General features: G+C 40.6%; 1 protein-coding gene and 1 long non-coding RNA gene across 10 annotated transcripts in view; one reads left to right on the top strand and one right to left on the bottom strand.

Annotated features, from left to right (window-relative positions):
• The window catches only part of LOC129471429 (uncharacterized), a 150078-nt gene that overhangs the window by 40197 nt on the left and 88142 nt on the right, over window positions 1-21739 (top strand). The window contains exon 4 of one of the 6 annotated variants that reach the window (XR_010118621.1): window positions 1181-1302. The exons of the other annotated variants lie outside the window; for them this stretch is intronic. This is a non-coding gene — a long non-coding RNA (uncharacterized lncRNA). The remainder of the gene's footprint in view (window positions 1-1180; window positions 1303-21739) is intronic. 6 annotated transcript variants of the gene reach the window in all.
• The window catches only part of LOC129471424 (cell cycle control protein 50C), a 31402-nt gene continuing 20402 nt past the window's right edge, over window positions 10740-21739 (bottom strand). The window contains exons 7-8 of one of the 4 annotated variants that reach the window (XM_055259949.2): window positions 16867-17049; window positions 10740-12543 (exon numbers count right to left, since the gene is read on the bottom strand). In XM_055259949.2, coding sequence (XP_055115924.2) covers window positions 12533-12543; window positions 16867-17049 — 194 coding nt within the window. In that variant the 3' untranslated portion in view covers window positions 10740-12532. The other 3 variants (XM_063630588.1, XM_055259947.2, XM_055259948.2) reach the window with 3 other exon arrangements.

Genomic DNA, 21739 nt, shown 5'->3' with positions numbered 1-21739 from the left:
CCGCCACCGCGCCAGGCTAATTTTTTGTATTTTTTTTTTTTTTTTTTTTTTTTTTTTTTTAGTAGAGACGGGGTTTCACCGTGTTAGCCAGAATGGTCTCGATCTCCTGACCTCGTGATCCACCCACCTTGGCCTCCCAAAGTGCTGGGATTATAGGCGTGAGCCACCGCGACGGGCCAGCATAATGTTTTTAAGATTCATCCATGTTGTTGTAGCATGTGTCAGAATTTCCTTCCTTTTTAAGGCTGAATAATAGACCTTTGTATGTATATACCCCATTTTATTGATCCAGTCATCTCTCAGTGGATACTTGGGTTGTGTCTACCTTGTAGCTATTGTAAATAATGCTGCTGTGAACATGAGCAGGTATATACCTAGGGGTGAAATTGTTGAATAATATGGTAGTTCCATTTTCAAGTTTTGGAGGAACTGCTATACTGTTCTCCCTAGTGGCTGCACCATTTTACATTCCTACCAGCAATGCACAAGGGCTCCAGTTACTCCACATCTTTGCCAAAAGTTGTTATTATTATTTTTTTAAATAACAGTCATCCTAATTGGTGTGAAATTGTATCTAATTGTGGTTTTTATTTGCATTTCTCTAATCATTAGATGTTGACCATCTTTTCATGTGTTTATTGGCCATTTGTACGTCTTTGGAGATTTTTTCAAGTCCTTTTGCTCATTTTCAACTGGGTGTTTTGGTTTTTGTTGTCGAGTTGTAGGAATTTTAAAAAATATATTCTAGATATTAATCTTTTATCAGATACATGATTTGTGCATATTTTCTCCCATTCTGTGAGTTGCGTTTTTACTCAGTCGATAGTGTCTTTTTTTTTTCCTTCACCATTGGTCATATTTCAGAGGCAGAGGATTTATTTGAGTAGAAGTAGTCATGAAATAGACCTGAACTTTACCATTAATAGGCAGCTGGATTTTTTTTAATTGTCACTATTTTGCTATTTTATTTTCAAGGTCTCTTTCAGTCATGCAAGAGTCAGTTGAAGTATTGCCGTAGTGACTGCTTTTATGATGAAGAATTACCAATTTACCTTGGAAAAAGCCTATGAAAATCCATAAAATATCTTGCCAGAGGCTGAGTTGTTTTAGTAATAATTCTGCTTTTGTGATGTGATTTTATTTAAAGAAAATTGAACTTCATATTTGTTTGTCATTATAGGATTAAATATGGGCTTGACTAGCAACTGAAATTGTATGAGGCAATAGGATATGAAATGGATATCTCTAGTGGGGCAATTTATAAGCAATATGGTTTACAAAAGGTCATGGAAAAGTATCCAGGTAAGTAATAATTGCTAGTATGTATTGAGCCCTTTCTAGATGTCATTTACTCTGACACTAAGTGCTGTGGGTGGATTTCTCACCTTTCTAGCAATTCTATGAGACAGATATCATAGTTCCCCTTCATCCATGGTTTTCAATTTCCATGGTTTCTGTTACCTGAGGTCAACTGTGGTCTGAAAATATTAATAAAAAATTCCAGAAATAATTCATAAGTTTTAAATGCAGGCCATTTTAAGTAGCGTGACGAAATCTTGGGCCATCCTGCTGGGGATGTGAACCATCCCTTTGTCCAGCATCTCCACGCTGTCCATGCTACCCACCCATTAGTGACAGTGACTTGGAGCCCTCTAGGTTATCAGATTGACTGTCGCAGTATCAACAGTGCTTGTGTTCAAGTAACCCTTATTTTACTTAATAATCACCTCAAAGTCCAAGAGTAGTGATGCTGGCAATTTAGATATGGCAAAGAGAAGCCGTAAAGTATTTGCTTTAAACGAAAAGCTGAACGTTCTCAACTAAATAAGGAAACACAAAAAATAGTATGCTGAGGTTGCTAAGATCCACAGTAAGAATTTTATCCATTTTTGTCATGAAAAAAGAAAGAGAAATGTGTGCTAGTTTTCCTGTTGCACCTCAGACTGCAAAAGTTATGTCCACAGTATATGATAAGTGCTTAACTAAGATGGAAAAGTTTGTGGGTGGAAGACATGAACTGAAACGTGTTCCAAATGAGCAATTGGTTCTGGTACTGTCTGTGGTCTCAGGCATCCACTGGGGGTTTTGGAACATGTGCCATGCAGATAAGGAGGACTATTGTACTGTGCTGTTGTTACCTTTTAAAACTGAGGTTTAATGAGAAATAACTTCTTCAAGGTCACATAGTTTGTATAATTCTTTTATTTTATTTTCTTTGCCCTTTCTTTTCTTTTTTCTTTTCCTCTTCTCGTCTCTTCTTTCATTTTTTTTTTTTTTTTTTGAGACCACCTCCTGGATTTAAGCAATTCCCCTGCCTCAGCCTCTCGAGCAGCTGGGATTACTGGTGTGTGCCATCACTCCAAGCTACTTTTTTGTATTTCTAGTAGAGATGGGATTTCGCTATGTTGCCCAGGCTGGTCTTAAACTCTTGGCCTCAAGTGATCCGCCTGCCTTGGCCTGCCAAAGTGCTGGGATTACAGGTGTAAGCCACCACATCTGGTTGGGAATATTTTTCAAACTTTAAATTGCCGAGGTTTAGCACTTGCCTTAATTTGACATTAACTGAATTTTGTCTGAAAATGCAGAGAGTTGATTTTGACAAATGGATACATTTGAATTATGTCATATAGAATTGCAGAATTTACCTCAAGAACTCTTTGCTGTTGACCCAATCACCATTTCACAAGTATTGAAGGATGAGGGTCTCTACAAATGCAGGAAGTACATGTAAAATATTTTGTATCCTCTAGATATTTTATCTTGTCTCAGTAGCTGAAAAGTACTTAAAGTTACAGTTTCTTTTATTTCTGTAGGAAGAATTTGTTTGACTGAATAATATAAAAATTTTGAATTCAAATCTGCTTTCAAGAAGAATGTAAATTCTTAAAAGCAAAAATCAGATTGTAGGGATTATTGAAAATTTAAGTAGCATAATCAATGTAATATTATTTAGTCCTCTAAGAAATACTGCACATTTTATCTATTCATTGTTTTGGAAATCATTAATGGTTTTGTTTGTTTGAGAGTTGCAGGTGATCATTATTTTGAAATTCTAGCATTTTGGGTTATGATGCAGGAAGCGCTTTTATAGCTGTTGCCCGCAAGAAAATGACACCATCTTTCAGGCTTACCACGGGGAGTCAGGCTCAGTGTACATCTTGTTTCACTGAACCTGTACAGTGGATGGAATCCACTTTTGTTGGGAGTGATGGTGGTATCTTTTGATGCAAAAGATTTTTAAATTATAATGATATCCAGTTTGTCCATTTTTTCTTTTGTTGCTTCTGTCTTTAGTGTTATATCCATGAAATCATTGCCAAATCCAATGTAGTGAAGCTTTTACCAGAGTTTTCTAAGAGTTTCATCCTTTCACATCTGATGTTTAGGTACATTGTGAGATAATTTTTGTATTTGGTATAAGTAAGGATCCAACTTCTTCTTCTTTTTCTTTTTTTTCTTTTTCTTTCTTTTTTTTTTTTTTTTTTTTTTTGCATCTGGAGATCCAGTTTTCATGATGTCATTTGTTGAGAGTCTGTTCTTTCACCACTGAATGGTTTTGGCCCTTGTCACAAATTATTTGATCATATATGCCAGAGTTTATTTATGGGTTCTGTATTCTGGTCAATTGGTCTATATGTCTGTCTTTATGCCAGTACCACACTGTTTTAATTACTATAGCTTTGTAGTAAGTTTTGAAATCAGGAATGTGAGATTTCCAACTTTGTTCTTCTTTTTTAGATTATTTTGGTTACTTGGGATAGATTACGAATTTTGGCATAGATTTTTCCATTTCTACAAAAATTTTTTAAAAAGCCATTGAGATGCTGATAGGCATTGCATTGAATCTGTAGGTTGCTTTGGGTAGTATTAACATCTTAAAAATATTAAGCCTTTCAATCAATAACATGGAATTTCTTTCCATTTATTGGTGTCTTCTTTAATTTCTTTCAGCAACATTTTGTAGTTTTCAATGTAAAAGTCTTTCCCCTTTTTGGTTAACTTTATTCCAAATTGGTATTTATATATATTTATGTATGCATATTAGATATGTATCTATATTATATATGTGTGTGTGTGAGTATATACATATTTTCTTTGTGGGGGAGAGGGGTTAGGATCTCACTCTATTGCCCAGGCTGCAGTGTAGTGGCAGGATCATGGCTCACTGCAGATTCAACCTCCTGGGCTCAAGTGATCCTCCCACCTCAGCCTCCTGAGTAGGTGGGACCACAGGAGTGTGCCACCACCACCATGCCCAACTAATTTTTTTTTTTTTTAGACAGAGTCTCACTCTGTTTCCCAGGCTGGAGTGCAGTGGCACGATCTCAACTCACTGCAACCTCCACCTCCCAGGCTCAAGTGATTCTTGTGCCTCAGCCTCCCGAGTAGCTGGGACTACAGGCATGCACCACCATGCCTGGCTAATTTTTGTATTTTTAGTAGCGATGGGGTTTCACCATGTTGGCCAGGCTGGTCTCAAACTCCTGACCTCAAGGGATCCACCCACCTCAGCCTCCCAAAGTGCTGAGATTACAAGTGTAAGGCACTACACTTAGCCCCCCAGCTAATTTTTACAAATTTTTGTAGACACAGGGTCTCTCCATGTTGCCCAAGCTGGTCTTGAACTCCCAGGCTTCAACTCCCAAAGGGTTGGGATTATAGGTGTGAGCCACCACACCTGGGACCCCACTTGTTTTTTATGCTATTGTAAGTTGAACTGTTGTCTGAATATTCTTTTTGGATTGTTCATCCTTAGTGTAGAGAAACACAATTGATTTCTGTGTATTGATTTTGTATTTTGCAACTTTGCTGAATTTATTAGTTTAAACAGTTTTTTTCAGTGAGCTCTTTAGGCTTTTCTACATATAAGATCTTGTCACCTGTGAACAGAGATAGTTTTACCCCTTTTCCAATTCAGATGTTTTTATTTCTTTTTCTTGCCAAATTGCTCTGGCTAGGACTTCTAGTACTATGTTGATTAGAAGTGGTGAAAGTGGATATCCTTTTCTTGTGCCTGATCTTAGAGGAAACACTTTCAGTCTTTCACTGTTGAGTATGATGTTGGCTGTGGGTTTTTAATATATGGTCTTTATTGTGTGAAGATAGTTTTCCTCTTTTTCTAATTTGTTGTGTTGTTGTTTTTTTAAATCATGAAAGAGGTTCAATTTTGTCAAATGTTTTTTCTGCATCAGTTGAGATGATCACAAACCCTGAGCTTTTATAACTAGGAAATGGCTTTAATTCCCAGCCCAAAAAGTTATCAGAAGAGGCCCCAGCAATTTAAAAGTTATAGTTTTGTTTCATGAAACATTATTCTCTTCCATGCCTCTTGGTGAATCCAAACACTTGTCAATTGCAGCAATCAAACCTAGATATTTTCCTTCCCTGACCGTCTACTGTATTCTTAAGGCCTAGCAGTAACTAACTATCGTATTTCCTTCTTTCTTGCTAACAATTGAAGGGAAAAAATAAATCAATTTGGACTAATTAACAAATGGCTAGGAGCCAGGTTTTATGGAATGAATTTACTTTTATTTTTAAAAATCTTACAGTAAAATTGACTTCTTTTTGGTATACAGTTCAAGGAATAAACATGCATAGATTCACACAACTGCTGCCACAATCAGGATACAGAACAGTTCCATCACTCCCAAAAAACTCCTGCCTGTCATCTCTCTTTATTATCACATCCTCCTCCACCCTTGAACCTATGGCAACCACTAATCTTCTTCTTTCGTCTTTTTGAAAATGTCATATAGTGTGTAATATGTTATGTCTGTGACTAAAAGCTTAAATGTGACTGATGATTTTACTAAGAACCATTTTGAGCACATCCTTCTTGTTCTGCAGAATTGTCCCAAACTGTGAACCTGATATCATCATCATCATGGTAGGAGGTCATAATCAAAGGTTCATGTTAGATTGGCCTCACAATACTAGTGTCTAAACTTCTATCTGTCTCTAACTTCTCAGTGGAGAAGGGTGTTGGCCAAATTCTAAGGCCAGTGGTTGATGATTGGGATTAACCTTTTAGCACCTATGCCACAAGAAATAATAGGAAATAAGGTTACCATCTGTGGTACATGGTCATTTCGTGACCATCATGTGTTATCTATACATGAAGGACAGTGAGGAGGAAATGTAGTAAGCTAAAAACTGAAGGACTGTTTTTATTTTATTTCAGAGAGATTATAAAGTATCTTTTGCTTCTACTGTAATGGTCAATGAATTAATTTTCTTGGTTTGTTGGATGAAACAAATTTAGTAAGATGGAAATAGTCATATTGTGTCTATTAGAATGCTTTTGACTGCAAGCAGTAGAATATCTGGCTAAAAGTGACTGAAATAATGAGCTTTATTATCTTACACAAAAAGACATCCAAAAGTAGGTGGTTCTAGGGCTGAATCAGTGGTCTCAACAATGTCATCAAGAATGAAGCTTTTTTCATCCTCCATTCCACTGTCCTCACATGAAAACTTTTGGTCTCTTATTTGCAAGATGGCTGCTGCAGCTCCAAGTACTGGGTCCTTAGACAATTACATTGCTATGTAGGAAGCCAGGAGCAGCTCAGGTGACAAGAGAGCTCTTCTCATGTGTGCTTGTTTTTTTTTTTTTTTTTTTTTTTTTTTTTTGTTCTTGAAGGAAAACTGTTTTCCAATTCCCCCCAACAGACTTAGTGTTATGTCCCATAGTCAGAACTGGGTCCCTTGGTCATTTGTTAACATGAAGGCAAAGTGGGTCTCTAGCATTTAACTGTTATCATGTGACATGGGCTGGGACAGGAGGGATGGAAGGTGAGGAAAGTGACTCCTGGAGAGGCAACAGATTTGCCTCACTCCGTTGTGAGGATTAAATGCAGTAATGTGGGTAAAGCACCTCTAATTGGGCTGACACATAAGGGGCTCAATCCTCATTAATTCTTTTTATTTCATGTCTCCCTTCTCCCTTTCAATTTTCTTTCCTCATTTTTCACCTTTAGGAGAAATACAGAAATTCAAAAGTTTTGCTGACCTTCCCTAGATAAAGGCCCTACTTGTCTCTCCCACCCTCCTCCTACTTCTTGGAGTTCTGCAGCTCGAGTTTCCACAAACCAGTTGGAATCTCCTGGACCTCTCAAAAGTCCCTCACCTTAGACTGAGGAATACATTGTTATGGCTGGTCCATAGATGTCAATTATAGACATAAAACTGAGAAATCCTTATAAAGAAAAAAGAAGAAAACCCATCAGAGTATGTTGTTATTACAATGTTAGCCTCCACTAGAAAATCATCTATTTCAGTGGAGTGAAGCTCTTTCCATATAAAAAAGGAGCAAAAGGCACCCCCGTCTGTGCCTGTCTGTACTGACTGCTGGCTCTGAGCACCATAAGATGCTTCTTGTCATTAGAGCAATGATTTCAATTTTTCCATTCCAACTGTGGTGAAAATGAATAAGAAAACTGAGTCCTGCCTCTGGAAGCGGGATACACGTTCCACACTAATCAAAAAAGGAAGATTCATTATTAGACAATATTTCACTCCCCAGACTTTGAAAGTTCCTACATTTGTCAGAGTAGCTCTGAATCACTTCACAGCCACCGCAGGATTAGAATGGGGGTATTGTACAAGCCTGACCCTTTGCAGTTAAGTTTTTTTCCCCTTCTAAATGAGCTGCTCTTGCTACTCTGAGTCACTGCAATCCAAATCTCATAATTTCATCTCCTTCTCTTCTAATCATTTTACCAGATAGCCATTTTAAGGGGGGGCAGGCATGCAGATTTTATTAAAGGGGCCACAGCATGCCCTAAAATGCACTTAACTAAGAAGTGCCAATAAAATATCAACACTGTCACCAGGTAAAGGAGAATGAAGTTTTTAGGAACCTGCTTAGTAGTGATAAATACTTCAAAGGGCCGCATTTCTATTTGCCAAACCAAAGTAGATTTAGCAATGGAATCATGAGACAGTCCTAATGAAGGTGACTCTGGGCTGAGTGCCTGAGTGACTCCCAGGCTCTAAGAAACCCCCTTCTCAGACATGGGCTTCCCTTTCTCTCACCCAGTGGAAAAGCCAGCAGAAATCTGCTGTGCAGTCCTATCACTTACGAACATCCAGAGACAACAATATTGACAACCATAGGCTGTGGCACTGTGCAATTCTGTTGGACACATTGCAAAGGAAAACCACCAGCAGCTGCCCGAAGCTGGTTTTCTTTTATTAAAATTTGGTTAATAAAGCCTGTACCATGAAACAAACCAGATGAAAAACCAGCCTTCATCAAGGAGGGCTTATTGCAGGCTGGGAAAGATATTGTTTTGTCCAAGTCAGTAGGTTTCTATCAACTTGAACACCTCTGCATGGACTTAGGTGCTCTGGGATAATACAGAGGGAGTTGGAAGCCTGGTGCTGCCTTGTGAGAGCATTCCCTTTTCTGTCTTTGGGAGCGGGAGCAGACTGACATACAGGAAACCGAGAGAAACCTGTGTAAGGAGGGTATGGAATCATGTGCAACTGTGTGGGCTGAGTGCAGGTGGATTAAAAAGGACACAAAGGTTGGTGTGAGATGATGAGTGCCTTCCAAATAGGGGCAGGTGGTTCATTTTGGTATCCTCAACATTGTGAACTTGTCACACAAGGTAGGGATTTAATAAGTAAATTTCAAGTAAAGGTCAAGTCTACACTTTCATTCACCTGTAATTTCAACCTGCCCCATTTTATACCTTACTGCGTTTGCCCTTGCACTTAAAATATACACCAAAATAAAAGCACCTCAAAACCCCGTTGGGTTTCTAACCAGTTACACGCTGACACACACACACTTACACATTCAGAATCTCTCACTGATTCTCATTGTTCTCTGTCAATCTCACACTCACTTTATATCTCCTCCTTCTCCAGCATTGTTGCCAGGAGTTGGAGAAAGGGTAGAATAGCACTTACTTTTTTTTATTTTTCCAAATTTTCACCAACCAGTTCACAAGGATGAAGAATTAGAAAAGTGGAGGAAGGACCTGGTGTAGTGGCTCACACCTGTAATTCTAACACTTGGGAAAGTTGAGGCAGAAGGATCACTTGAGCCCAGGAGTTTGAGACTAGCCTAAGCAACATAGAGAGACCCCATCTCTACCAAAAAAAAAATTAGTTGGGTGCGGTGGTGGATGCCTGTAGTCCCAGCTACTCAGGAGGCTGAGGTGAGAGGATTGTTTGAGCCTGGGAGGTCAAAGCTGCAGTGAGCTATGATCACACCACTGCACTCCAACCTGGGTGACACAGTGAGACTCTGTCTCAAAAAAAAAAAAAAATGTAGAGGAAGGAGACGAGCAAGATGATGGGAGAGGGGAAGAGAAGAGAAAGAATAGGCAAGAAAGAAAACCAGAGAAGTTAAGCTTCCCATTGTGGGTAGGGAGTGAATTGTGAATGACAATGCTTTTCCTCTATCAAGGTTAAGGAAGATGGCTCCCAGATTGTACAGCAGAGTGAGAGTCCTGCAAAGATAAATTGCTTTGGATGCACTGACTTGTGGAGAAGGAGGAAAAAGGAGTGGAACAATCTCCATTCTGTCATAAATTCTGGCCATGTATTTTTCTTGAAGAGTTCGCTTCTCATGGATATGACGTGTTTTTGTATAGGTCCTTTTCATTAAGCTGACTCTAGCATAAAGTTAAATGACAAATGCTTTGTTGGGAAAATGTTGGACCACTTGGTGGATGCAGATGTCTTCTTGGCAGCTGTGATGGTTAATATTATATGTCAACGTGGCTGGGCCATGGGGCATCCTGATACTTGGTCAAACATTATTCTGGTTGTTTCTGTGAAGGTATTTTTGGATAAGATTTGCACTTAAATCAGTGGACTTCAGGTACAGCAGATGGCCCTCCATAATGTAGGTGGGCCTCATCCAATCCGCTGAAAGCCTAAATAGAACAAAAGGCTGACCTCAGAGCAAGAGGGAACTCCCCAGCAGACTGCCTGTAGACTTCATCTACATCGGCAGTTCCTGCTTGTCTAGCAGACTGCCTTGGATTTGAGCCGCACCTCTTTCCTGAGAGGCTTCTTCCATCAGATTTTGGACTTGCCAGCCTCCACAATATCTTAAAATCTATCTATCTGTCTATCTATCATCTATCTATCCTGTCCATACACCTGTACACTCCTTATTGATTCTGCTTCTCTGTAGAACTCTGACTAATCCAGCATCCCCTAAGCTGACAAGCAAGGCTGAGATGTAACAAATGTGCTCGTGCCTTTCCTAACCAGCACCATAACTGAGGAGTGTGGACTAAGAGGCCATGAGCCCAGGAGCATCAGTCAGTGGGCCTAGGTTATGTGTGAGCCTTGTCCCTTCCCAGTGCTCTGCTCTGGATAGATTACCTAACCTCCAGAAACAATTACTCAGATGACTAAAGCATTGCCAACCTCTGATGTGTTCATTTTCTATTGCCATTGTAACAAATTACCATACACAGTATGCTTGAAACAAGGTAAATTTATTCTCTTACATTTCTGCAGATCAGATCAAAGTGTCAGCAGGGCATCTGAAGGCTTCAGGGAAGAATCTGTTTCTTGCTTTTTTCAACTTCTGGAGGCCACTTACATTCTTTGGATCATGGCCACTTCCTCGCATCACTCCAACCTCCTGCTTCTGTTGTTGCATCTCCTACTACTCCTTTTATCTCCTGCCTCCCTCTTTTTTTTTTTTTTTTTTTTTTTTGAGACGGAGTCTCGCTCTGTCGCCCAGGCTGGAGTGCAGTGGCGCAATCTCAGCTCACTGCAAGCTCCGCCTCCCGGGTTCACGCCATTCTCCTGCCTCAGCCTCCCGAGTAGCTGGGACTACAGGCGCCCGCCACCACGCCCGGCTAATTTTTTTTTGTATTTTTAGTAGAGACGGGGTTTCACCGTGGTCTCGATCTCCTGACCTCGTGATCCGCCCGCCTCAGCCTCCCAAAGTGCTGGGATTACAAGCGTGAGCCACCGCGCCCGGCCTCCTGCCTCCCTCTTATAAGGCCCTTATGATTGCAGTGGGCCCACCCAAATCACTCAGGATCATCTCCTTCTATCAGTGTCCTTAATCATATCTGCAAAGTCTCTTTGGACATTTAATACATTTACACATTCCGGGAATTAGGACGTGGACATCATTGGTGGTGGGCAGGGGGGATTATTCTACTTACCACACCTGGTCAGAGGTAATTGGTTACAGATGGAAGGTGAGATAGGGGAAGGATTCTAAGATTTCAGAGTTGGTACTTAAAATTATTTTATTTTTTAGAAAAGTACTCGATTATGTGACAAACATAGAAAGTTGCAACAAAGAAATGCTTTCTTGGCTCCTAAAGAGATGAACATGTGTTGGCACTGTATTTTTATCTAACAACGACAATTCTGCTCCTAGAATAATCAGAGTAAAGCTTCCCCCACCTCTAAAAAATTAACATAAAAATGTCTTGAAAAGTATAATATTGTGGCCAGCTAGATATACAAATCTGTGGGGCTTCATGTCCTCACAGATTCAGTAAGCATTCCATCCAGTCTCCTGTAAGGGACCTTTGGCAGGAATTAAAGCCTTTCAAGAGAGACCCTGAGAACCTTCCTCAAAACATTAATTCAAGTATCATAAATCTACAACATCATTTGTATTCTAGAACATGTCATCCCAATATAAGTTCTAGCATTGTTGTGCCTTCAACATGCTGAGTACAGTTTTTGAGAATCAGTCACTTTCAATGCTTCCCTCTTGGCCAAATGGATAACTTCAGGGAAGTTTCTAGCCTTTCTTTTTGGTGCAGGGCTGTATTTTGAGTGCTCAGGATATTGCCATAACCTTTGCTTGGTCTGTTCTTAGCAGAAAAAAATAACTCTATAGAAAAGGGAGAACATTAAAAAAAAATCAGTTTTCAAAAATCATCCTGATGCTCAATTTAGTTCAACAATTGTTGGGGTGGTTATAATAATTTCAGGCCGGGTGCGGTGGCTCACACCTGTAATTCCAGCACTTTGGAATGTGGGTGGATCACTTGAGGTCAGGAGTTTGAGACCAGCCTGGCCAACATGGTGAAACCCCAACTCTACTAAAATTATAAAGGCCGGGCGCAGTGGTTCAAGCCTGTAATCCCAGCCCTTTGGGAGGGTGAGGCGGGTAGATCATCTGAGGTCAGGAGTTCGAGACCAGCCTGGCCAACATGGTGAAACCCCATCTTTACTAAAAAGACAAAAATTAGCTGGGCATGGTGGCATGCGCCTGTAATCCCAGTTACTTGGGAGGCTGAGGCAGGAGAACTGCTTGAATCTGGGAGGCAGAGGTTACAGTGAGCTGAGATTGCGCCACTGCACTCCAGCCTGGGTGACAGAGTAAGACTCCATCTCAAACAAACAAACAAATAAATAAATAAAATAACAAAAATTAGCAGGGTATGGTGGCACACACCTATAATCCCAGCTAATCGAGAGGTTGAGGCAGGAGAGTCACTTGAGCCAGGAGGATCGCTTGAGCCCGGGAGGCAGAAGCTGCAGTGAGCCAAGATTGCGCCACTGCACTCCAGCCTGGGTGACAGGGTTAGACTCCATCTCAAAAAAAAAAAATAAAAGCAAATTTCAAATAGCCAGTGAAGACTCATGTTTTGAGCCTGATCTGATGGTTAGGACTCACCTAATCATGGGTACCCCAGGTTGCTTGCTCTTTTCTGGTGATGACACTCTCTTGAACAGAGTTCACCTGCCTTCCGGCTCAAGGACTTCAAATAAATACTGGAGAACTGGTCTAGAGCTCAAGAGTGATTTATTCTCCCCATACCAAGGACATTTTACTACGTATAATTATGCCTCCCCTCTTCTTCCTTCTTCTTTTTAACTCTAAAATTCTCTTCATTATCTATTTGAAATTGATTTTAGTTCAGTCAACCTAGTTCCCCATGTTGAAACATCCCAGTCATTTCCAGCCCTTCAGAGATCTTTGGTTCTGTTACTTCACTGTCCAGTTTTGTTTCCTCCTTTTCTTTTTAAAGCTTGAGTTTATTGATGGAAGAAGGACATTTTCTTGTTTTTCAGCATGATGTGAATTGCCATCATGGTAAAGGAGGCCAACCATGTCATAGCTCCTGTCACTGTGTAGGCAAGACCTAAGAAAATGCTATTACCCCCACACCATGTCAGGGTGGAGAGAACAACTGATTTTTCTCCGTGGAACCTGGTTACTGGGAAGTCTGAGAAGACCTGTTAAGGATCTCTCTCAACACTTCACATTTCTAGTATTGCATATACTGAAGATATTAGGTTGACACATATAAAATTGCTCTTTTTTATAGGTAAAAAAATGGTTAAATATCTAATCTCATATGGTGCAACTTAATCTTTACCAAGCACTACTCTGTATCTTGCTGGAATGAAAATAAAAACAAGCCTTCCCTCTACATAGTTGTAAGCTATGAAAGAGATTCTGACACGGATCTGAATGACTTACAGACAACTGAATAATGAACAAATATATTTAATTTCCTTTGGCAAACCCAAGGAAATTACAATAATACAAACCTAAATTTTTATATATGAATCAGGAGACCCAGGGCAGGCTATAGTCCTTTAGTAGGCTAAGGTTCGAATTCCTACCTCAGGGAAAATTCTTTAAGGGGAGTGAAGAACAGACAAACAAAAAGATCACAAAACATTTTTGGTAGTCAAACTAAAGGTGGTACATTCATTTGGGTTTTGGAAAGGCCAGTATCCCTATGCTGGGGAGAAAGTGTTTGAAGTGGGTTTGCTATCATTAGCATTTTAATGATGTCATTTTGATTATACATGTGGCCTGAGGTTTTTAAACATCTGGTGCCTTTTGTAAACCAAACTAATAAACAAAGAAAGGCTTCTCATAGCAACGGCACAGGACGGAGGCATTTCCCAGCAAAGCTATTAAAGGGCCTCAAATCACTTGGCAACGTGCTATTTAAAGGCACAAGGAAAATTAGTAGAAAACTAGTTCTGTCTCCTTTTCCATCAGAATTCCTCATTGTCACCAGGTCCTTGGGTGCTACCTCAACCCATCTGCCTGTTTTCTCCCTCCCTCTGTTCTATATGAGAGGGTCTTCTCCTCATACACAGAACATCTTTTTCCCCTTAGAAATGGTAGGCACTTTCTTAGTCTGGTTGGATAATACTCACACCAGAGCTGTACCCAGGTAGTGCAGGTATAGGCCTGAAGCTTAGGATTGAAGTTCTATGTACACAAAAGATTTTGATTTGAGAGGGATTAGCATGAAGACATGACTGTGAATGAAGTCACCCAGGGAAAGCATGTCCGGAGAGGAGAAACAGAATGTCTCTGTTATTGGGAACATGCCTCCCTTCCTCATCCTCCCAACCCCAAAGTCATTGTAACGCATCGTGGGATCGTAGTGCATGAAGCTTTTTCCTGCTCCTTGAATGCACCCGTAACTGCTTTAATGGTAAGGCAGTCCCAAAATTGACAGAATCAGAAGGTCCACCTTGAGAGACAAGTTTTAAGCAACTTTCAACCTCTGCTTAAATTTTTTTGAGGGAGAGAGGAGTTTGCTGAAATTCTTATTCAAAGGGTTTACTCTTTGATGTACCTATAATGCTCCATGACAGGCAATATTTGTGGCTTTCATTTTCATTTTCTTTTTTTTTTTTTGAGACGGAGTCTCGCTCTGTGGCCCAGGCTGGAGTGCAGTGGCGCGATCTCGGCTCACTGCAAGCTCCGCCTCCCGGGTTCACGCCATTCTCCTGCCTCAGCCTCTCCGAGTAGCTGGGACTGCAGGCGTCCGCCACCATGCCCGGCTAATTTTTTTTTTTTTTTGTATTTTTAGTAGAGACGGGGTTTCACCGTGGTCTCGATCTCCTGACCTCGTGATCCGCCCACCTTGGCCTCCCAAAGTGCTGGGATTACAAGCGTGAGCCACCGTGCCCGGCCTCATTTTCATTTTCATAGAACTAGACACCCTGCTAAAGGAACTAACTGAAGTCATACCTCCTCCTGGTCAGTAAACAAAAGGAGACAAAAAGCTGAGAGGCAGAGACGGTGTCTCATCAGTGGGGGCCTTTCTGACTGAGAAATGCTCCCACTTCCCTGTCAGAATGGAGATGTCCACATACCTGTTCTAGAATGGAAAAGAAGAAAAGTTGGAGCAGGGAACTGGAGCACATGCCGTCATTCCCTTCTCCTCAAGAATTTCTTATTCAGCCTCCCTGAAAAGTAAAGAAACTAAGGAGGTGGACAATTTTGTGTTAAAATTGGCCCATTGGGGGTCCCATTGAACCCAACTAGCCAGGAGCCTTGGGAGGATGAACACAGCGGTGCTAACTGGGCTGCAATTTCAAAGTCGTGTAAAAGGCCTTTAATGATTCTGCCTGCAGAGAATGCTACCTCAGGGAGAATCAGGAGGAGACTTTAAAATTAAATCTAAAGACAAGAGTTAGTGTAAATTGCATTTAAATATATAATTTCTTAAAGGTAGTGTTTGGTGCCATGCTAAAGTTAAATCCTGTTTGTTTTCAAATCAAGAACTACATTTGTATTTTTACATTAAGTGAAAAAATTCAGACTTTTATATTTAAGCATGTGTCAGCCTGGGCAACAAGGGAGACCCCATCTCTGAAAAAATAAAAAAAAAAAAAAGAGAGAGAGAGAATTAGCTGGGCATGGTGGTGAGTGCCTGCAGTCCAAGCTACTTGAGAGACTGAGGTGGGAAGATCACCTAATCCAGGAGGTCAAGACTGCAATGAGATGTGACTGCACCACCGTACTCCAGCCTGGGCAACAGAGCAAGCAGAGCAAGACCCTGTCTCAAAATGTAAATAAAAGTAAAAATAAGCATGTGTCTCCTAAGTTGAACCATATATCCCTAATCATTAGGGCACTAATTCCCACATGCTGGCTTTGTGCCTAAGGGAGGGGGGAACACGGCGTCTTCAGTGCAGAGCCTGTTGCACACCTCGTGGATTTGGATGAACTGGACCTGTCCCTTGAGTCCACAGCTCCTGTGGTCTATGATACTTTTCCCTAGAATAAAAGGTTCTGTAGTCTCAGTTTTAGTAATTCTTAGTCTATATTTACTTATCAAACTCCTCTCTATTTTCATAGTCTTCCATCTCCTCCCATCCTATCTGGCATGCTTCTCCTCACGGTTTTTTTTAACAGATGTCTAGGCCCAGTGTTATTTAATCTTTCTTTCTTTCTTTTTTCTTTTTTTTTTGAGACGGAGTCTCACTCTGTTGCCCAGGCTAAAGTGCAGTGGTGCGATCTCGGCTCACTGCAACCTCCGCCTCCCGGGTTCAAGTGATTCTCCTGCCTCACCCTCCTGAGTAGCTGGGATTACAGGTATGCGCCACCATGCCTGGCTAATTTTTTTTGTAATTTCAGTAGAGACGTGGTTTCACCATGTTAGGCTGGTCTCGAACTCCTGACCTCGTGATCCGCCTGCCTCGGCCTCCCAGACAGAGAGTCGAGACTGAGAGAAATCTATACAAAAAACAAAAAACAAAAACAAACAAAAAAAAACCCTTGCTAAACTAACCTTTATCTTCCTAGTTACATTTCTACAATTGCCATTCTTTGTTCAACCTAGTATATGAGCACTTAGACTTAGGCACTTCTTTTTTAGTCTCCATTTTTCTTGTAAGGGCTCACATGTACATTTAAAGGCATAAAATTCATATGCTTTTCTGTTATTAATCTGTCAGTCCCAGCTGGAGCCTCTGGGAGGGAATAGGAGAATTTTATCCTCCCTTACACTTTTCTTTTTTTGTATACAGATTTGATTGGAAAATAGAAAAGTATAGAATGAAATAACTCAACAACCAGCAGCCAGGTTTTCTTTCATCTCCAGAAAGAAAAGTGGTATAAAAGGATACTATAGGTTATGTTGAAACTATAATTACCAGCAGGCAAGCCTTCTATAAAATGGTGTGTTTGATTGAGTCGACCATACAGTTTTTTGAAAGTGGGAAAGGCAGCTGCCCGCATCCACACAATGAAGTCATCATTGAGGAAGCCATTGTTTCTCGGATCCTTTTTATCCAAGTCATAGATAGGCTTGGGCCAGTTTGGGGGCTTTGTGGTTCCTGTGGGAAGAAAATAAGGGATATAATAGAGAAAAAAATCATCTATCCTCTTCAGTTTTCTTTAGAATGTAGAGAATGAAAGAACTTCTGCATTCTTGAAGAAATAGAAATATAAATTATACTTTTTAAAAAAGTGTGTATGTGTGTGTTAGCTACCTGAGTGTGCAACCATGAAAAATACTAGCTTTAAAGATTCTAAGGAAATGATCATGATATTTTCATTAAGTTAATAAAGAGCAGAATATCGGCTGGGTGTGGTGGCTCACGCCTGTAGTCCCAACACTTTGGGAGGCCCAGGTGGGTGGATCACTTGAGGTCAGGAGTTCAAGACCAGCCTGGCCAACATGGTGAAACCTGTTTCTACTAAAAATACAAAAATTAGCTGGGCATGGTGGTGCACTCCTGTAATCCCAGCTACTTGGGAGGGTGAGGCAGGAGAATTGCTTGAACCTGGGAGGTGAAGGTAGCAGTGAGTCAAGATCACACCATTGCATTCCAGCCTGGGCGATAGAGTGAGTAAGACTCCATCTCAAAAAAGAAAAAAAAAAAAAAAAAGAGCAGACTATCAAATTATATGCATACTGTGTCTTCAACTACATTCAATGCATATAAAGCATTAAAAAAATAGAACAAAATGATCATGGTGGTTGCATTCAGTGATAAACATAGGAAATATCTTTTTAAAACTTTTATTGGGAAATATCTTTATTTTATTTAATTTTACTAGTAATCTAAGGAGTGCAAATTAAACCAAGATACCATTTTCATCTAAAAATTGGTTAATATTTAACAAAGAAAAAATGACAACCATTGATGAGGCGGTAGAAATGAGAACTCTTTTTTTTTTTTTTTTTTTTTTTGAGACGGAATCTCGCTCTCTCACCCAGGCTGGAGTGCAGTGGCGCGATCTGGGCTCACTGCAAGCTCCGCCTCCCGGGTTCACGCCATTCTCCTGCCTCAGCCTCTCCGAGTAGCTGGGACTACAGGCGCCCGCCACCACGCCCGGCCAATTTTTTGTATTTTTAGTAGAGATGGGGTTTCACCGTGGTCTTGATCTCCTGACCTCGTGATCCACCCGCCTCGGCCTCCCAAAGTGCTGGGATTACAAGCGTGAGCCACCGCGCCCGGCCAAAATGAGAACTCTTGTATAGAGCAGATAGGAATGTTAACTTCTTCGGCAATCTAGGAACATGCATTGAATGCTTTCGTATTTTGCATACATTTTGGCCCAGAAATTCTATTTCTAGGGATGTATTCTAAGGAAATAATCATGGCATGAAGATTGGGTTACACAGATGTTCACTGCAGCACTGCATCTAAGAGCTAAAGCTGGAAGGAGAGAGGAGAAATTGGTAAGTGGGAGGAGGTGGAAAGCATAGGCATTGTGAGCCTGTTCTCAAGTCAGGAAGGCTGGTAGGTTTGGGAGCCACAGAAATGTTGGAAGCACAGGGTGGAGGGCAGTTCCTAGAGATGAGCCTGTTGAGTTTACTGTCATTCTCACACTTCCCACTTTACAACAGGAAGCATGTTTGTCTCTCCCACTCTATAGGAGACTCTTGAAAACAGTGTCATCCTCATCTGTGTTTTCATTGGCATTGAGTCTAGTGCCTGGCCCATAGTGGTATTAAATAAATGCTTGATAAAGGGATGAAAGATTCCAGTTAAATCTGATGACAAAAACCATACAGAATTGTAAAGAGCTAGTCAGAAAGAGTAAATTGCTTAATGAAATTTTTACTTCCATAAAGCCAGTTCTACTATTTGTAGGATGCTAGAATGCTAAATAGAGAGTCACTCTTTCTCAACTCTGACTACTGACTAAACTATGTTCTCCTGAAAGAAACCCAGACCTGTTTTCTAAGCATGGGCTGTGGTGCTTGTAAAAGTATATGTGGAGTGTGGTTGGGTTAATCTGCTGACATATGTTTGTACACTTATATTCCCTTGGGAAATAATCCTCTGCTGCAGCATCTTCTGCAAATATTGTAGAGCCCACTTATTTGGGCTCTTCCCAAGACCTCAATCGCTGATGCTAGAAGAATTTTGATCAAAATTGAAATTGCCTTTGGTGCCTGCACTGTGGTCTTCACCTTCTCTCTACTTTGGCCTGAGCTCGTGACTGAAGGCAGTGTGTCCTATGAGCCACTGACATCAGAATCACCCAGGGGGCTTGTTAAAAATGCAGGTTCAAGCATGTCCTCCCCTACCAACTCCTACTTCTATCCCATCCCATGTCTTTGGAGAGTATGAAAAGTATGGTCTAAGAGACATCAACTTCATTTTCTAAGTTCATTTGGGTCATTTGTATTGATCCATTTATTTATCTATAAGCATTTCTTTTTTTTTAATAAAAATTATTTTCTTCTTGGGAGCATAGATTCAAGATGCCCTGAATCTGTGTTCCTAAACATATCTTTTACAAAACTGCAAAAGACCCAATCTCTTTCTTCAAGGATTTACAGGCTGTGGGCATGACAGGTATATAAACAGATAATTAGAGTATAATGTAACTCTTAACAATAGAGGTAAGAACAAAGTGCAGCAGGAGATGAGAGAAAGCTAAGGGCCCTTTGTGTATAGGCCTATGGTTATGTGGTAAGAAAATGCTACAGAATGTTGCCAAGTCCCTTTTGAAAACAGTAATTCAATTATAGATACAGTGACCATATATATCAGTTTGCCTAGTGCAGTCCCAGTTTGTGTCTGTTGTTCATTATCTCATCTGATTTAGCTTGTATCCCACACAAGGTACATATAATTTCATCCTTCCAGCATCCAGCCATGATCTTAGCTAGTAGTGTATGAGATGTCCATGTGCAGTGAATGGAATGCTTACTTTTACATATGATTATATATGAAAGTCAACCAGAGACCCTTCCCGTCAAAACATAATAAAACATATCCCTGTAACCCATGCAAGCTGTTAAGCATTCCAGCCAGTTAGGCAATAGTTTCTTTCTGTGTTAGCCTGTGAGATGTGCGAAGCTGCCAGGCTGCAAATCAATGGGGTCAGTGAGAAACGTGGAAAATTATGGGTTAGGTTATGGGTACATGATGCGTGTGTGGGAACTAGATGCTGAGCAGTCCTGCTGAGAGTAGTTTGAACTCTCTTGCAACAGTGGTTTTGTTACTTTTATTTTATATTTATTTATTTTGAGATGGAGTTTTTCTCTTTCGCCCACACTGAAGTGAAGTTGGCTCACTCCAACCTCCGCTCTCCAGGTTCAAGTGATTCTCCTGCCTCAGCCTCCTGAGTAGTTGGGATTATAGGTGCCTGCCACCAAGCCTGGCTAATTTTTGTATTTTTAGTAGAGTTGGGGTTTCACCATGTTGGCCAGGTTGGTCTCGAACTCCTGACCTCAGGTGATCCACCCGCCTTGGCCTCCCAAAGTGCTAGGATTACAGGCGTGAGCCGTCGCACCTGTCCTTGTTACTTATATGGTATGATTATATAACTATTGTATTGTTTGGTATCAGTTTCCTATTTGCTAATAATTCATTTTAGCTGTGAAGAGCTAAAAAATGGAAAACGCATATTTCATGTAAAGTTCAGTACAGTTTTTTAAGATGATTGAATGTTATACTTGCAATGTTGGTTGATATTTACCCCCCACCATGGGTACCATAGTGGTCTCAAATGACCATGTGAAAATCAAAAGATATACATCTGCTGAAGAACACTGTAATTTACTTCAAAAGTTTATGCTTATTTTTTAAAGATTATGTCCAAAGACAGGCCAGGCACGGTGGCTCACGCCTGTAATCCCAGCACTTTGGGAGGCCGAGGCGGTTGGATCACGAGGTCAGGAGGTTGAGACCATCCTGGCTAACATGGTGAAACCCCGTCACTACTAAAAAATACAAAAAAATTAGCTGGGCGTGGTGGCGGGCGCCTGTAGTCCCAGCTACTGGGGAGGCTGAGGCAGGAGGATGGCATGAACCCGGGAGGCGGAGCTTGCAGTGAGCCGAGATCCCGCCACTGCACTCCAGCCTGGGCGAAAGAGCGAGACTCTGTCTCAAAAAAAAAAAAAAAAAAAAAAAGATTATGTCCAAAGACAGCAATCTACAGAAGGTCCACTTGCATATCATGTGAGCATGACTTTTCATTTAGATCAAATGAATATCCTTCTAGTTTTGCTTTTTTATTACATGTTGTTTTGTTTTGTTTGTTTGTTTAGAGCCAGGTTGTTGCCATGTTGCTCAGGCTGGACTGGAACTCCTGGGCTCAAACGACCCTCCTCCTCAGCCTCCCTCTCAAGAGCTGAGATTACAGGTGTGCACAGCTGTGCCTAGCTACGGGTTGTTGTTGTTTTCTTTTTTTGTAATCAAAGAGCAGCTTTTAATGTGTTGGCTTAGTGCAAAAATAATTTGTAAATAGTTACATGAGGTCAATTTTATATGAATGTATTCAGATACTTTAAACAGAAAAATCAAATAGGTTAATTATAATAATGATTTGATTTTTGTCGGTTTGATTCTTCATGAAATCAAAGCAAACCTTTTAGAAGTTCAATCTTTGACAATGAAAACTCTGACATTATAAACATTACTGTAAGTTCAGTTACAAAATTCAACAATCGGCCAAGTGCAGTGGCTCATGCCTATAATCCTGGCATTTTGGGAGGCCAAGGAGGGTGGGCCACTTGAGCCCAAGAGTTTGATACCAGGCTAGGGAATATGGTGAAACCCG

The sequence above is a fragment of the Symphalangus syndactylus genome, chromosome 21 (genome assembly GCF_028878055.3).
Source record: "Symphalangus syndactylus isolate Jambi chromosome 21, NHGRI_mSymSyn1-v2.1_pri, whole genome shotgun sequence".
Classification (NCBI taxonomy): domain Eukaryota; kingdom Metazoa; phylum Chordata; class Mammalia; order Primates; family Hylobatidae; genus Symphalangus; species Symphalangus syndactylus.
Note: the sequence above shows the minus strand (reverse complement) of the source record. Positions and strands in the feature narration are given on the sequence as shown.